Source organism: Falco punctatus, assembly GCF_963210335.1.
Source record: "Falco punctatus genome assembly, chromosome: 3".
Taxonomy (NCBI): domain Eukaryota; kingdom Metazoa; phylum Chordata; class Aves; order Falconiformes; family Falconidae; genus Falco; species Falco punctatus.
In genome coordinates, this window is record NC_137582.1 from 115,666,315 (window position 1) to 115,684,684 (window position 18,370).

Sequence of the window (18,370 nt, forward strand, 5' to 3'; positions counted from 1 at the left end):
AACTGTCAGTCTTAAAGACAGAAGAAAAAGCCTGCCTGTAACACAACAGGATAAGCCATTTATATTTGGAATAATGGGTGGTATTTTTTTCTAATCAAGACTTGCATACACTTGTATAAGTCAGGATTAACTGCGGGAAAGGTAATGAAATAGTACCATGTTTATTATCTGTTGCTGGTTTTAATATTGTCACATAGAGACATAAATATCCATACAAACACCATGGCAGAATGTTATAAAAAGGCTAGAATTTATTTGAAAAACTTGAGTATAAAAGGAGCAACTTCTCAGGCTACATTTTTGGGACACTGTCCTTAGGAATTTTTAACGTAATGGCAGAATAATAACAAAAAACCTGCGTGTTAACTCCAGTTGATTGAAAGGTTCCATTTAGGCAGACACCAATATCCACAGGCTTTCACTCCATGGGTTTAAAAGCCTGTAACTTGCAGAACAGACAGTGCTTCAGTACACGAAAGACGTTACCAAGCAACCCACAGAAACGGACACCGACATTGATAATCCATTCTAAAGTAATTACATTTTATAATTAAAGATTACAGTAAATCCAATAGATCCCAACAGCAACTTGAGCAATTTAGAGACACACTAGCTAACCTGCTTGCTTTCTAGCATCCATGTTAGCTTCCGCCTTTGAATAAAACATTAGAGCGAATTGCAGAGATTTTCATTTAACAGGCCTTCAAACAACGGCTAACCATTATGGAGTCTCACCGTGGTAAGTGTTAATCTAACGTCCCCTCATTTCTATAACTTTTAAATAAAGTATCATTCTTTTAACTGATGGTAAAGGGGCGATTTCACGTAAAACCTGAGCCCGTTACTACCAAATGAAAGCCCTGGCAAACCCAAGGGAAGACAATCTCACCGAGGTATTTCCCCTCTGCTTTCCATTCCCGACCCTTCTCACACATCCCGTGGGCAAGTCCCACCACCACGTACCTCACCTTACCCCTCCACAACACAGACCTCATCCTTTCCTTCTAAGAGCACTAGGCATAACCAAGAGAAATAACCAATGTGTATTATTGAACAGCGTGGCACTGCATTCACTCAGTGAATTTGTGCTCAATATTCTTTCGCCCATTGATCCTGCAGAGCCGGGATCATTTTGCAGGAGAAGGCAGCGGCAGATTCAGTGTCAAAACTCAACGCCTGTCTGCACGTACCTGGCATCACTGATGATGATATGGCAGCAAAACGTGCGTGGACCTGGGCAAAGTCCCTGACTCAGGAGAGTATAAAATTCTCTGCTGCAGCTGCACCATCACAGTAACAGACCTCCCAGTCAAAGGGTGCCGTGTGCAAGCGAGCACTGGGATTACGCACGACCGTACCAGGGCAGGAGGTTGAGCAGCCTCCCAGATAACACAAAACTGATTGCTGTCACAAACCCACTTCCTCAAAAGCAAATTTCTGCAAAGACACCCTTTGGAATGATGCCCAAAGTTCAGGAAAGCCTCAGGTCTTTGGCAGCTGCCTTTGCCACGGTTCTACTCAATGTTTCCTTAAACCCAAGATAAAGGTTTGTTTTTCCAAAGCACCAGCCTGAGTACACAACCCCTCCCATGTGCTCCGGCTTTTTCTAATGGATTTTAACACAAAATTTCAAACCTTGTCAGCCCGCTGACTGTAAATACATCAGGTGATTGTTTAGTGTTAGAAGACAGATAGATACTGTGAATTACTTGCTACATGGCGCTTTATCTAGAAGTAAATATAACGGTAATTCAAGCAACAGGCGAGTGGGCCTTAGCTTCAGTATTTCTGGCAGTCTTGTTTTCAAACTTGCATGGGTGGTTTTTTATCACATCAGTTACTATCACAGCTCGTTCTCTCCCGCAAAATAGCCAAAGACACAGCAGACCATTGCTCAAAACCTGATATCCATCACTGGAAGTAATGGAGGAATTCTTTATGAAGTTAGAAGAAATCACCTTCCACCAAGTTGCAGTACAAAAAAAAAAAAAAAAAAAAAAAAGGTTCAAACTTCTGCTTGCTGTTCCCAGACAGGCAGTCCAGCTGAGTAAAGGAGAGCTATTCAGCTCAGATCTGCAGAGGTAAGCACTCTCTCCCTACCACAATCAGGAAAAAAGCAGGACTAGAAGCCTGATTTGCACTTGGGGAACAGAAAAAACCCCCAGCACAGAGCAGTCCAAGGTCGTTAGTGTTAGTGACAAGGACAGAAATAGAACTCCAGAGTCTCCCTGACTCACAGCCCCTGCTAGGAAAGCTGAATGGGAGAAAGAACAGCTCAAAACACAATTAAACTAACTCCTAATTAAATTCCTAATGCAACTAGATTTAACCATGGGGGGGGGGTGGTGGAGGGGGGGGGTGGGAATTAAAAAAAATCCTTCGATAGGACTATCTCAGGCATTAAGACCCAGCTGGATCCAGCTGCATCTAAATCAGGAAACATGTCAGCAAGAGCAGCTGATTTTGCAGCTAGTTCCTTAATGAGATGCTAGACTGTGAGAGGACGACAATGGTTTGAGAACAAATTTGCCAGTCTAGACCAAAGCACAGGGTGATTTAGTAGAGAGATGAGCAAAGCTGTAGTCTCGTCTCCTTTGCTTCCGAGAATCAAAGCTTGTGGAAAATTCTAATAGAAATAACAAGGTATTTGTGTTCTTGACCACCCTAATGCTGTCAACTTTGTGTTCCCTCCAAGCCCCTATAACTGATGAAACATACGATATTCCAGAGCATGACCAAAGCTGATGCTGTACAACAAGGCCTGCAATAAAAACGATGAAGATTCTGTTTGTCCTAAGCTTGTTACATCTAACTGCTATTCAAGCACTTGCTGTCATGAGGTTTAGAGAACTGGCACAAAAAGGCAATCTACGATGTCCAGAGGAACCGACCCTATTAAATTTGAGGGATGATTTCTTCCATAGATGGATACTCAAAAGGTAATTTGGCATGCTGTGAAAAAATTGGGGTCAATGTCAAAGAGCAAATCTAACTATAGCTTGTGTGATACAGATGAAAGTGAAGATGTTGTGCCAGCAAACATACAGAAAGCAAATAGTGAGATACAGGAAAGATTAAAAATTGAAGAGAGGACACTTCAAGAAAGATGAGCTTAAAACCATAGTAATAATTCTGATCTCCCTTGTTATTACCACAGAATGCAGAAGTAGCTCTTTCAGTAGCATCTGTAAGTATGAGGAAATCAGAAAAGAAATGTAAGGTCCCTATACAACACTGGGTGTTTTTTTTTTATTACTGTGAAGAATTTGAACTCAGCCCTCGTTTACCACTTCCATGTGTTCATATTTCCCCCAAAACAGATCTCTTAGAAGGAAGTGTAACTTGTGAGAATATATCTGTAGCACTTAAAAGTGCTTTCAAAGTAGAAGATGGCAGAATATGTTCAAGTAACAATGGAAGACAGGAAATCCATCTCTTTTTGTAAAATATTGGAATATTAGATAATTATTATAATAATAGATACTTAGAAGTATTAAAATATACCTATGAAATACATCACACTGTGCTATATTTTAGCATGATGCTAGCTAGTTTCACATATTATTGTATGTGCTGCACTTTAGAAGTGAAAAGGTACCATATATCCAAATACATATATACAGATTTTCATGCACAAAGGGGCATATCAAACAAATATTTTCCCCAACACTACTGCGATGTCACAAATCATTACCTTTACATACTAACGTAATGGTTCACTTCACAAGATTACTTTTGCTAACAAAGTTGCATATTAGGAGATGTCAGTCAAACACGCAACAATTATTTCTACAGCTACTGCCAGGGGTTGCCTGCACAAAGGACGGCAGGCGGACCCAGAGAGCAAGCAATACACTTTGTGTGACACTATTATTTGGATTTTTCAAGTCCTTTTAAGTCTAGGTTGGACAATCTGGTAATGGCTTTTCTTAGTGACTACTATTTCATCCCAGCATGCTTTGAGGAAAGAAAGCGGAAAAAAATTACTTGCCTAGTAATTGTGCTTCTTCAAATGTCACCTCAGAGTCCCCCTCCTGAGCTTTGTGCCTGCAGCATAAATCATGCAGGAAATTCCCCTAGCTCTTAAGATTTTGGGCACTGTGACACACCTATAGGCTGCCTTGAGGGCTCTTCCATTTCAACTACATCCCTTCAAGCATGTACCGCACAGTCTTCACAAATCCCTAATTACACACAGACTACAAATTCTCCTTAAAAGTGACCAACATTCCAGGTGAGTGATGTACAACAATCAAACACCCAGGCCAGAATCCATCAGCTCCTCGCCATAGTATCCTCCTGGTAAAAGGGAAGGGGGATGGAAACACAAACACTAAGCAAGATTGTTTTTCCAGACCTGCATTATGACAAGGTAAGTCATTTTCTCTTTCCCTGAAGATACCATCTGCACAGGATTCTCATTTCTGGAGAGCCAGAGCCCAGGGGGATGCTCTAAAAGAAGCTGTAGTGATAACTAACCAAAAATGGGTTGACTGCAAGGCAAAAAAAAAAAAAAAGAAGTGTGGGGACGTTTTTCTTTTCTTTTTCAAAGAAAGTAATGAAAAGAAAAAAAGTCTCTAGAACATATTAGGCCTACCTGTTTGATAGCCTGTGGGACAGACATCAAACAGATCAATTATGAAAAGAAACAAAACAGAGAAGATATGAGGCTTTGTACTCCTCAGCCTTGGATGTGGGACCGTGGCAGGAATACTCTGTGGGTATGGAAGTGAACGACTAAACAGGGACCAGAGCCTCTGTCTGTAAATCTGCCACAGCACCATCCTGTGACAAGTAAATAAAACCTCCCTTGCCCAGAGCAGAAATCCTGACAGTCACCATGAAGCACCATCATGGAAATTATGATGTACCAGAAGGCTGGGGTTCTGTAAGGTTCTGAATCCAGCAGCCCAAGCTGGACAGCTGAAGAACTCTAGTTCAACCCAAGAAACACTTCCAAAGCATTTTCAGACATAAAAAGTGAAGACCACCCTTACAATCAGCCAGATGCTCCTCTCCGGGGAAGAAGAGATTTCTCAGGACACCGCAAAATCCTCTGGAACAAGAGTGACTTGGAGCTGCTAAGTCAGTCTGGAGAGCCAGGTGGATAGACTTGACCGCTTCATACCATGGCTTGAGGTACAACCTTGGCTAATGACAACCTAAACAGATCGAACAGGGCTCTGTTAGGCCCTTAAACCTGGAAAAAGGAATCACAGCTCTGAATATGTACAATACAAAAGGAGTCCTTTTCTTTGGAAGAAAAACTTAGCACAGTCACAGGTTCCCTCAGTGACTCAATACACACGTCTAACTTGTTCCATTTCAGGACCACACATCTGATCTGCCTCTTTCTTCCCAGCACCAGCAAACTGTGAATTGCTTTTGACACATGGATGGCTCAAGGGCCCAAAAAGCAGTCATAAGCAGATGGGATGACTGAAGGAAGGAAAGAAAGAAAAAAAATTTAAATACAGGCCAAGTGTTACCCTGCATCGCTCCTGTTTTGCACTGTGAGAACGGACTTAGGGAACAGAATAAACATCTGTTTGGAAGCTGTCTTTGTCTCAGTCCAAATGCTGGAACAGGAGAAAAGAGGGAAGCTGAGAACTGCCAGCACACCTTGTGCTTTATCTCACACTTGGATGGCTTAACAGGAGAGATCTGGGAGGATGAGTTTAGTTTAATGATTTCTTGCTGGTTCACCTGCTCCCCATCTGTCTTTGTAGTCCTTGCTCAGAGGGACAGATGGGAGCATTGCTGTCCTCTCCCTCCTCTTCTCTTTCAAGAGTTACTTGTGATTTGAACTTCTGAAGAGAGGAACACAGCAATTCTCAAGCATTAAGAAGTCAGGACAGATTAATCCAATAATTTATCAAAGGTAATAGCTAATAACAGACACAAGAAACTTGCTCACAGCCTCCCTTGAGCTTCATGTCAGAGTTGTCACCTTACAAAAGTGTTACAAGAAATTCTTGGACCACAGTAGCAAATTTATTAGCCAGAGGCTGATAAACTCTTCCAAGAGTCCCACAGTCAACAATAAATCATACAAATCAGGTGGCAAATACTGTATCTTTAATAAAAATGAAGTTGGTAGAGTGGTTGTTAGAACAATGTTAGAATTCAGCTGGCAGGATGACGGGGACTCGCTTTCATTTAGCCTGACCTCCCATCATGAGAGGGACCAGGGCTTGGCCCTGGCATCATTCCAGCACTGCACTAGACAGTCATCACATGACAATGATTAATGAACTGCTGAACGAATAAAGCAAGAAATGGCAAGTTAGGGGATCTGGGTAATAAACTAAAGAAAAGAATCATAAAGATTCATCAAAATTAGAGACAGAAGGCACCTCCTAGGTCACAGACTTCATGTCCCTGTCAATGTAGGAGTGGCTCCAACAGTACTGCTCTGGCTGTGCTTCCTTTCCAGACCTAAGGAACAAATGTCAGCTCTGTTCCATTTACCCATTTTCACCCTAATATTCAACACTAACTTTAATTAAGTCTTTGAAATCCAGAAATGAAAGAAGCAGAAGAGAAGACAGCTGTCTTCAGCTTTATCCTACAGCAGCAAAGGAGCTGCCTTTCAAAAAAACAATCTTTGGAAATTATTGTACTGTTCATCCACTGATGAGAGCGGGCAGATCTGCACCCAGCAGCAACAATGTTCTGGTTGTTGTTAGGGCTCACTAACATGCACAACACAGGTCTGATAGGTAAGACAACCAAATACAACTATGGTGTTTCAGGACTGAGGAATCCTAACATGGTCTCAGTACTGGCGGAAGACTTTCAAGAAAGCCAAAACAGCACCAGAAACAAGCCAAGGATTTTTCTGGGCTCATCTAGCACAATGCTGAATTGCCAACATAAATGTGTGTCCTTCCTAGGTAACTCCAGAAAAAAATGGAGGCTCAGATGGAAGAGCCAGAAACATCCCATTTCTACTGGAAATATTTTATTGCTGGCTAACCCAGACAGCAGGAGGGTTTGAGGATGGATAAAATGTGATTGCATTATAATTATCTTTTGTTACTTTGCAAAGTACATGGTTATGCACTTTCTTTACTGCCCAGGGAAATCATGTTAACACAATTAGAGCAAGAACCCTGTTTTAAACACAGTGTGCTCAGATGTTACTAACATGGCTCCAATTCTCAGTGCAGACAGTCTTCAGAGCCATCTTGCTCTGTAAATCAGTGGGAGTTCTGTCACCGACTTCCTCTGAAGCAAATACCAGCTCTTAGAGTAGAGACATTCTCTAGGATATACTGAACATACAGCTTCACTGTATATCATCACCCTGTGCAAGTGCTGTTGGCACGATGAGATGCTGCAGAATTTCTAAGACTCTTGCATTTATTATTCTTTGCAGCCTTACTCTTAGGATATCGTTCTACCCACTAATAAACTAGGAGAGAGAGAAATATTACATCAGCTCCATGGCCATGCAATGGAAGCATTGGAGGCCAGATCAGAAACTAGTAAATTCCTGGCTCTTGCTCAATCACAACCATCAGAACAATTAGCTCAAATAAGCCCAAGAACTGTTTTCTGCTCTGCTGTCGTCTGCCCATCCTCCCCGGTAACTTCTGAGCTGGAGAACCTCAATCGGGTTTGACAGAGGGGAAAGGCTACAGAGAAATTACAGTTCAGTGCAAATTGCCAGCAGACTGGTGGAGAGACCCACGGAGTGCTCCACTAAAGGCAGAGGAGCAGCACAAGCTCCCGCTTTGTCCAGCCACAGCCCGCTGGGCAGCAGACAGCTATGTGTACCAAGCACCCAGAGCTGGATCGCTGCCTCTGGCCCACGCAGCTGAGAGGGAACACTGGAAAGAGCAACAGACACCACGGGGCAGGGGTGGGTGACACCCAAGGAACTACAAACACAAGGATGGAGAAAGTACAAACTGCTCGAGGGCTGTCTAAGGACGCATGGGGGTTCCAGCTCACAGGACTCCTGTTCCTAGAAAATCAGGTCCCGTTACCTTTCTGCTATGGGAAGAAGTAAGCCTTAAGAGCACACTTTCCTTTTTCAAGCACCATCGAGATCTCTCCCTTGATTCTAGTACGCAGCAGATACACACATGAGGGACTCTGCATCTTTGCTGTCAAGATAAGTAGATGCTAAAAGGGAAGCACTAAAGTCACTTCAGTTTAGTGCAACCTTTAGCCATTACTTCTGCTCCAGCGTCCTCCCAGGGAACACTGAAGTGCCTGAGAGGAAACAGTTTTGCTGCATATTACCTTGCTGGATTAGGAATTAAAAAAATTGTGCCCATTTTAGAGAGGTACATACTGGATCCATACAGATTAATCTGCCATCAGGAACAGGACCCAGGACCCAGTGTCCTGTTCTAATTAACAGTAGATGCTCTGCCCCCTTTAGTAAGAGTACAAATGAGTAACATCCCTGTCCCATAAACAGAGGATGTTTATTATCCAGTCCTTCAGTGTTCCCACTGTGCTCTCTTTCCTACAACGGTTTGGGTCCATCATGCACAATACACTCGCATTATGCACGGATCACTGACACCACTGCCCATGACAGCTTCTCTGGAGCCCTTCCAAAATACTGTGTCATATGATGAACTGAAGCACCAAGGGGATACGCAGTAAAGACAGCAATCGTGGGAGTGTGTCCGCTCCTCACGCCAAATCCATTCACAGCATTCAGCGAAAAGTACTTTTTTTGGGGGGGAGTGTAAATTTAGTCTTTTCCCTAAGTTTAAAAATTAGAATGCTCCAAGCACAAGATTTCTTCTTCTCACCAACAAAGTGAATACTCTTTCCTGCTTTCTCCTTTTGACAGCTTCACGTCAATTTTATATTCAGAACTAAATGACAGACTGATCTAAGATACATTCTCTTTCCCCCCCCTCAGTCTCCTAACTAAAATCTGAATTGTTTTAAATACCAGAAAACATATTCAAAAACATCAAAACAAAATGATAAACAATTGAAACAACAATAATAGACTAATAGAAAACTAACATGATTGATTAACATCACCCGGTAAAGCTTTGCATACAGATCCAAAGGGAAGAACACCAAACATAAAAGTCTTTCTCTCATTAAGGGGCAGATTTAATTGTTGATTTAAAAGTTAATCAGAAGTCTATAAATATTTTGGCTGGAATAAAGAAATCTTAACAAAGGTGACTGCTTTTTAGTAAATATTTGCACAACTGTCTATACACGGTCCCCAGACTGATGGCAGAACGGGGGGTGAGGGGAGCCTGGCCCACCACCGTTACCACGCAGCGAGGCACAGCAGGCCACGTCGCAGCCCCCCAGCTGCGCAACCCCTGCTTGGACCACAGCCACCTTCAGTCCTGCTCCCCAAGGGTACGCGAACACGGTTACAGCAGGACGTTACCGACGGCCGCAACCAGACACCAGCCCTGCTGCCCCAAACCCTCATCTTCAGATCCGAGAACTTTCCAAGAGCTTATGTGTATTTACTGAAGTAATTCAGCAAGATGTAGGTCCTTCTGCACGACATGCCTGTGTGTGTCCTGGAAACTCATTTCACCATGTCCAGCACTTGCCTTCAGTCATTATCTGTAATCTGCCTGGAGAGGTCCACACTCCAGCAATTTTGCTGTTGTGTGAACAGTGCACTGTCTTGTAAGTAGCGGTTTATAAACTAGCCTCACACCAAATTTAGTTGTTGTGGAAAGAGTGCTCTCGCTGCTAGATTTTGTAGATAAGAACAAATGTCTTCAAATTGCACAGTACTCTCAAATTCCAAAGTGCCCTCAGCTGGAGAAATATCAGTAATAGTGTGCACTAAGGTATCACTGGCATCTCTAAGGCAAGTAGCACTGTAGCACAGATCACAGCATGCGAATATTTTCTATCCTTGTGTATTATGCCAACAGAACAAACACATTTGTAGTCAATTAACTGTATACCCTACAACCAAAAGAGGCTGAGACAGGTTAGGTCTAAATTTTGTTTGCATGAATCCACCGGAGGCTAGTGAAGCAAAAAACACACTGTATGCACCATTTGTGGGATTTACAGTATAGTACCCTTTTTCACAGGTTCAGTAAATAAATGCATGAGAAGGAGCATAGAGCAAAGGAAAATTACAGCAAGCCTGGAGCCAGCCTGTGCTTCAAGCTGCGGAGAAATTCTCTCATTGCAAAGGTATTTCTACCCCAGAGAAAGAACTAGGATCTGATCGCAGTATACCTGACTGGTTTGAGGTCATCACTCTTTTCTGTTATAACAAGTATTTTACTGAGAACAGTTTTCTTTACCCCCAGTGTCCATGAGTCTGTTGGAAGGCACTGGATTTACATTTGACCAGCACAAAGGATCAGATGCTCTCCACGGGTCTCAGTGAGAAAGATGTGCATGGGGAGGTGCACTTCCATCCAGAACTGTGTGTGGTGCTACTCACGTACCGAAGCCACTGACAGATTACATTATTTGCTTGTAGTACTGTTCATCCCCAGATTACAGAAAGAAAAGGCATTTTCTCCAAATGGAAGTATAGAAGTTGCACAGTGTAGGGAAAGGGAAGATGTCTGAAATCTTTTTACTGCTGGTTTCAGAAATGAGATGGCTCAGGGACGACCAATAATGTGATTCACAGCATCGTAGCAACAGGCCAATTGTAACTCAAACCGAGAACTGTTCTGAGCCCTGCTTTCAATAAAGTGGTGATCACAACCCGGTTCCCAGTGCTTACACATCCTCCCCTGAGAAGACCCAAGGCTTGCCTCCACCACGGTGTGTGAGACAGGACGAGCATCTGCCCAGATTACACTGCTCACACACAGGGTCAGGGCTGTGGCAGGAATTCAGGAGGAGAACAAGCTGCACCCCCCAGCTCTGCCCCAACACCACCCGCTTCTTCATTGCGGAAGGGATCACTGCTCAGGGCTGTCAAAACCACACAAAGGGAACTCGGCAACCAATGCCAAGTAACTTTCCGCAAAAGCTGAGCTCCTGATAACATTCCTGTTTCTCGCTAATTATCTTTTAGTGACAACCTGTCAAGATATTTGTGTTTAAAAGACTGATCTACCTTAATAGGAGCCTGCTAATCTGCAGAGTGATGCAGGATAATCGCGTACATGGACTCTGATGGCCTTCCCCCCCTGGGGTCAGATTTTTGAAAGCAAATATATCTTTAGAGCTGTGTTAAAAGAGGACAGCAGACAGCAAGGTAAGGCAAATGAAGGTGGAGACAGGAAGAAAAGCAAGGATGAAGAGAACTGCACTGTGAAACAAACAGGCTTCAGTATTACTAATCCTGAGGAAATGAATGCATGTGTCAAACCCAAGGGTACAATCCCAGCAGAGGACTAAAAGCCTGCCTGAATTTGACATATTCCCTTATTTGAAAGGGACAAAGGACACTGTCACGTTAAGGCACTAGGTATTCTCAGGCATCAGGGAAAGAAACTTGCCTTTTTAGCCAAAGAGGAAAAGAAAAATCAGTAAATCTCTTTCACTGTTCACATTTTTCTCACATCTCATGACTGGAGGTAAGCTAGCTACCTAAATTTCACTGATAGACACTTTCTGGTCTACCTGGTTACCGTGGTTGTCCTTAAGCACTGGATGGCAACAGTAGGGTTGGTATAAAAATACTTCAAGAGAAATGCTGTTCTCTCTCCCCACTGCTTGCCTACCTATGAGACCCATGAAGCCAACACAGCAACAGTACAGCAAGAAGCAGTCTGTTTTGCTTCATCCATCATCAGCAAAACTGTCAGCTCAGCTCCAACAGCAAAATCTTTATTACTGGTTATGATGCAAAAGGCAGAAACCACATGGTCTGATTTTCCCAGATCTGAGGCTGAGTTTGCAGTAGCAGCAGTTGGAGGGGAAATCATTTTGACTTTTCACTGAGCCAATTTGATCTGGAAATTGTTGAGAGCAAATAAATACGGAATCCCACTGTGGCATTTCTGCAGTCACTTTTTCAAATACAACCGCTTTTTTTTTTTTCTTCCTTTTTTTTGAACATCAGTGATTAGTATTTGGCACAAGTAAAAAATTAGCTATTCCCTGAAGCCATGCATGACTGATCAATTACAGAACTAATACGTTTTTCAGAGGTCAGTTTAAGAGATGAATAATCCCAAGCCCTTTTAAATTTCCCAACCTGCAGCATGGGGAGATAGTTAACTTGGTTTTACTGCCGTTTTCTTCAAAAGGTCAGAGTGCCCACAGTAGTCGGCTGCCCACGGTAACACACAGCAGTATATCCTAGGCAATTCTCCAGGTGACCAATGACCTTTTGCAGTAAGCAAGTCTGTGCAATACAGGTGCTCTCTTTTTTCCTTCTCAGGAAAACAACTGCTTATTGACTTTGGACTTGCCTTTAGAAAGGTAAATCAAAGAAATCTGCTACTCGGCTAAGTTACCCCAGTGCAAAGCAGAATACCTGCATGCACACGTCAGCTCAGCTCACTGCAGCACTTACTTCTTTCAACAGATTTCTACGTGCCATTTCAACTTGCTCATCCACATCTTTTCCTTTCTGCACTACCAGGAAACACAGTACTCGAGCACAGAGCAAGTGAGGCAGGTATACCCCTGGCCAGACTCCTTAATCTGCAAACAGCTCTGGTGGCCCTGGCGCTGCTCAGAGCTTTCCCAAACAGCAGTGAAGTAGGAGATACCACAGCGGTGGGTTTCATGCTCTGGACAACAGTATCTTTTAAGCAGAAAAAATCTAGCAAGACTCCATTAGTTGACACTTTCCACACTTAGCTACCAGGAAACTAATGGCACACCCTCTTCTTCGGCTGAAGCATGAAGCAGCTGAGAGGCTGGGTGGGAAAGCATGGATGCCTGCTTGGACTCCTGCTCACACTGAAGGGTCCTACAAGAAAATAGGAAGTTCCAAGTCTCTAGGTGGGGCATCAGCCCCAGTCTTTGATCATGCACCAGTTCTTTCTCCTGGCTTTCATCCAGGCTCTGGCAGACAGATGAGAAAAATACCAACAGATCCCATCCATATCCATCCTCCCTGTTACATAGGTGCTGACCTGTAAAGAATGGCCTAAGGGAAAAAAAACCAACCCAAAACTGTACCAGTACAGTTTGGAACACATTATAGCAAATTACAGGGCTTAAAGCTCTGGAAGAGGGAGAGAAAAGCTACTTCCTGCTACTGCACACAACACCTTAAAATGATCAGCAAACCTACTACCTGCCCCTGCCAGCATCTTTCATATCACATGAAGAATATTTGCTAACCCAAATGCTGTATCATGACTTATTTCTCCTTAGCAATTTTTTTTTTACCCATCTGTTTCTTTTTATATAGCATTTGTCTTCTAACCTCTCTTGATTTGTTTTCTTCATGTCTTTTTGATTTGCAAAAAAAAGGACACACCTTATCTCTTCCACAAGCTGCACCACCATCCCTTGTTTTGCACATTCAATTTCATATCTCAGCACCGTATTTGCTTCTCTGTCTCTTTCTGAATAAATAGAAGTGCAGGCACTTTTAAGGAATAAGGGCTCTGTTTGAAGAGTAATTAGCTGTCAGCATAAAACTAGTATTTATGGATTCTCATCCTTGAAAAATCTAACTCTGCTACCCGGCACTGATTATGGCTGTTATAAACAGATGGGGCTGAATCCATACAACTTGAAATAATCCTACATTCAAAAAATAATTAACTACAAATAAAGGACTGAATTCCACTGGCTTTCATAAATTTGATTTCCAATTTGATTTGTTTGTACAGAGTGGAAGCTGGGTTATTCACGGGAATGTCGTGCTACCCTAGCATACCTTGGAAGCCAGGGTCCACGGCATATTCAAGCACACGCTCCACAACTCCCAAGCACACAAGAGGGCCAGGTACTGGAATATTCCAAATACCCTGCAGCTGAGATGCAGAATGATAGGACGGCTCAGTCACGCCTGGGATCATAAAGAAACCCAGCACCCCTGGGTGTGTTGTGTCTGGGTGCCTGGCAGAGAAGCTGGAATTTCACCAGAGGTGCAGCCTTTGTTTTAACAACTGACAGAGGTACCAGGAGGGGAGCTTTAAAAAAATGCTTTTAAAACACAGTGGATGAAAGCCCCTGGTGTGTTACTCTTTCTTCTCTGTTCAACCCGGGGCAGCATCTTTGCAGAATGCCTGCACCTCTGTGAGAGAACAAACCCAGGAAATTTATACTCTGCTTAATTAAATCTGTGCATTTTACTTATTGGCACCTCTTACTAGACCAAAATTCACTCCAAGTTGGTTATCCATCATAGCAAAAGATACAACAAACACAATTGACTACTACACAAAATGTACAGCTCTTGGTTAACTAGGTCACAGATCGCTCTGCAACGTTTTTGAGGCTGCCAGGCTTTTACACACAAACAGTAGGCACCAGGCCAAATTCCCCCCTCCGTTACACCCCTGTAACCCCACCGGTGAGGTTACCCAGGCTCAGCGGGGGTCTAAGCGAGGGCAGCTTTCAGGTCACTGATAGTGGGCAGCAAGTCACAAGCCAGCTCCACCTGGAGTAAATGACAACAGGGTTTACCCAGACAACCGGCCTCGTGCCTCCTCCCGGACTTCTTCGAGGGCACATCCCATCCCTCTGTCCCCACCGAGCAGCGCCAAGTTTCGCCATCTCCCAGCTTTTGTGTAAAGCAGCCAGGTTTATGCTGACACCCCAGGGAGGGAGCCTCTTGCACAACCGCAGCCGCCTCCCGCCAAGCAAGTTTGGGTTTTTTTGTCCCCTAATAACCAAGCTGAAATATCCCTTTGCCTAATTTCAGTTCTTTAATTTCCAGTCACACCCTGTCAGGCTGCCCTAAGTGCCGACGCCGACAGGCATGTGTGCCCGCGGGCACGGTGGTGGCGCAGGGCCATGCCGCAGGACCCCCCTACCTAGAGAGACACCCCCCAAGTCCCGTCGCCTTCCCGGGAAAAAGGAGGGAGAGAGGAAGGGGCGCGAGGGGCCCTTGGGAAATGGGGACAAGGCTGGGGAAGTGAGCGGGGTGTGAGGACAGCAGGGGCAAGGAGATGGGGCCGTGAGGGGTGGCAAGGGCTGATGGAGGGGGGACACGGCCCTGGGGGGGGACAGGGACGGGACACACATGGCCCTGGGGGGGGGGGACACGGGGGGATGGGGGTCACATGGCCCGGGGTGGGGCAGGGGGGACGACGGGGTTCACATGGCCCTGGGGGGGGACACGACACACAGCCCTGGGGGGGGGAGAGGAGGGCTGACCGAGGTGGGGGACGTAGCCATGGGGACTGACCAAGGGGGACACATGGGTGAGGGATGACTGGGGGGGGACATGTGGCCCTGAAGGGAGGCAAGGGGCTGACCAAGGGGGTGACACAGCCGTGAGGGCTGACTGAGGGGGGGGGGGACACAGCCCTGAAGGGTGGCAAGGGCCGACTGAGGGGGGGACACGGCCCTGAGGGGTGACTGAGGGGGGGACTGAGGGGGGACATGGCTGCGAGGGCAGGTGAGGGCTGACTGAGGGGAGGCCATGGCCCTGAGGGCGGGCGAGGGCCGACTGAGGGGGGGACACGGCCATGAGGGCTGACTGAGGGGGGACTGAGGGGGAACATGGCCGTGAGGGCAGGCGAGGGCCGACCGAGGGGGGACACAGCCGTGAGGGCCAACTGAGGGGAGGCGAGGGCTGACCAAGGGGGGACACGGCCACAAGGTGTGACCGAGGGGAGGCCACGGCCCTGAGGGCAGGTGAGGGCCGACTGAGGGGGGCCGCGAGGGCTGACGGAGGGCAGCGCCGAGACTCCTCACCTCTTTAATCTTCATCCTGCGGGCGCGGGTCTCGGGGTCCTCGCCGGCCCGCCTGCCCCGCACCGGGTGGCGGAGGCTCCGGCGGAACCGCTCGTAGTCGAAGCGGAACGGAGCTCGCGTCTCCCGGGCGGGGGGCGCCCCGGTGGCGGGCTCGGCTCGCCGCTCGCCGCCCTGCACCTGCTGTCGGGAGCCCGGCGCGGTGTGCGCCGGCGGGCCGGCCATGCGGGCGGCGGTGCGGAGCTTCTCCCGGAGGCGGCGGGGGGCGGCGGGGCTGGCGTGGCGGGGCTCGGCGGCGGCGGGGGGGCTGCGGGGCAGGTCGGTGTCGCGGGTGGAGGAGGAGGAGGCGGCGGAGGAGGAGGCGGAGGAAGAAGAGGAGGCGGAGGCGGTGGCCCGGCGGGGTAGGAAGAGGCGCTTGAAGCGGGAGGAATCGGGCAGAAGGAAGAGGGCCCCGAAGCACAGCGTGAGCAGGCCCGAGAGGAAAAGCAGGAACAGGAACTTCTGCGGCAGCCGCAGCCCCAGCGCCGCCGGCCAGCCCGGCATGCCCGGCAGCTTCCGCAGCAGCACCATGGGGCACTGGATCGCGGCCGCCGGGCGGGATCCGCCGCCACCCCGGGGCGCGCCGCTGGCTTCTGCGGCGAAAGGCTCAGGGGTGCCCCCCCGCACCGCCGGCTGGAGCGAGCGCCTTCACCGGGGGCCGCCGGCGGGTGACACGTGGATGGCTCCGGACCGGGCTGCGCCGCGGGGCCGCGCCGTTGCCCAAGGTTCTTGCCCGAGAGGTTTGCAGGGCTCGGAGCGGCGGCTCACAGTCCCCCCCTCCGGCATGAAGGCGGCGGCGAGCGCATCCCGCCGGGGCCGGGCGGCGGAGCGGCAGGGCTGGGCTGCTCCCGGCGTCAGTCCCCCGAGCAGGCTCCCCGCCGGACGGCTGCTGTCGGGCTGGCTCAGGCAGCGGCGCTGAGGAGGTGCGGTCCCTTCTCTCTAGGCGGTGGGTTCATGCTGCAGCATTTCTGCGGGGAGGGGCGGGGGGGGGGGGGTAAGATAAGACCGTGTTCATTCAACACCAGGAAGGGTGCAGCCCGCGTTATAAGCCTTTGTCCCAGCGGGTCTGCCGCCGCCTCAGCCGTTCCCCCACTCTCCAGCCACACTAGGTGTTCCCTCTCTCCGGACTTGCCATCAACTCTCTAGTCTGCGAGCAGCTACCAGCTCTGCACCAGCCCCTACAGCTCCGGGCACTCCCGGCGGGGCATCCCCGGGGCCAAGGGGCGAACCGCGCCCTGAGGGGTAGCGAGGAGAACCCCAGGTGACCGGGGACAGGGAGCAGCCAGCCAGGGACGAGGCTGCTCCTCTTTTCACCAGGCTGCCAGGAGCTGCCCTCGCCCGCACAGGGCTGGAGACGATGGGGCTGCAAACAAGCGATGCGGAAAGCTCGGCTCGGGCGAAGTTTCTTGAGGAAAAAAATCTACGGATTTTGGTTTTACTAAACAAATCCCTGTAAATTCCCCCTTTCTCCCAAATCTGTGCCTCTCTGTTAAGAGTTATTCACCCCACACACACCCCCAATCCCCTCCCTACTTATACTGGCAGAGACAGAGCTCAACTTTCAGACCACGAAAGCAAGCAGGACCACTTTCAAAAAGCAGGACACGTCTTGAAGACCTACGTCCCAGCCCCACATCACCCCTGCTCCTACGGGCAGGCACGGCGCTGCCCCCAAACACGCCGTCAAACCCCCTGGGCGCACGCCTGCTTACCCCCAGCCCTGTTTACTCACCCCTCGGACACATCCAAGCCACTCTGGGTCCTACAGTGAGCAAAATCTTCTCAGTCCTGCCCGCGCATCCCAAAAGAGAGAACCCCTCGCTGCTGTCAGCGCTCACAAGCGCCCGGGAAATTAAGAGGAAGAAGCTGGCTGCCTGCCGGGCTCTCCGAGGGGCACCTCCTCCCTCCTGCCCATCCGAGCATCCAAGAGGGAAGCACCTAACCGCATCAAGCTGCTTAGACACCTCTGCTTTTCACCTCCTTCCCGCCCCGCCTTCCTCCCCGCCGAAGGGGACCCGCCGGCGATGCCCGCACACACAGCTCGCCCTCACCGCCCGCCACCGCCGCCGCTCACTGCGACAGCGCCGGCAGCACCGCCCCCCGCCCCGCCCCCGCCCCGCCCCTCCGCCTGCCAACGGTCACCCGGAGGGGAGGCGGGGGCACCGCGAGCCAATCAGAAGACAGGGGCCTGCCCGCCGTGACGCTCGCCCCCCCGCCACGCTCCACCCCCGCTCGCTATTGGCTATCTGGCAGAGCCTGCCCTCTCCCGTTGGCTGTTCCAAACGCCAGGAAAGCCAGGAGACACGCCCGCTTGTTTACCACGGTCGCCCGGCTCGAGTTGGGGGAGCGCCTCGCTCCGCCCCTTTCCTCCAGCCAGCCTTCCATTGGCTGCGAGGTGTGCCACATCGCCACTGCGATTGGCGGAGGGGGGCCCTGATACTTTAAAAAGGGGCTGAGGGCGGGCTGGGCGGGCGTCGGGGTTTGGGCGTCGTTCTGGGGTTCCCCTCAGGCATCGTGAGGGAGGGATTGCCCCCCGCGGTCCCCCACCCCAGGTCTGGCGGTGCTGGAG

General features: G+C 48.5%; 1 protein-coding gene across 2 annotated transcripts in view; it reads right to left on the reverse strand.

The window, feature by feature from the left end:
• Positions 1 to 17,896, reverse strand: part of MAN1C1 (mannosidase alpha class 1C member 1) — a 69,177-nt gene extending 51,281 nt beyond the window's left edge. The window contains exons 1-2 of one of the 2 annotated variants that reach the window (XM_080380976.1): positions 17,534 to 17,896; positions 15,766 to 16,769 (exon numbers count right to left, since the gene is read on the reverse strand). In XM_080380976.1, the coding sequence (XP_080237102.1) occupies positions 15,766 to 16,332 (567 nt within the window). In that variant the 5' untranslated portion in view covers positions 16,333 to 16,769; positions 17,534 to 17,896. The remainder of the gene's footprint in view (positions 1 to 15,765; positions 16,770 to 17,533) is intronic. The other variant, XM_080380977.1, reaches the window with a different exon arrangement.
• Positions 17,897 to 18,370: the final 474 nt, after the last annotated feature.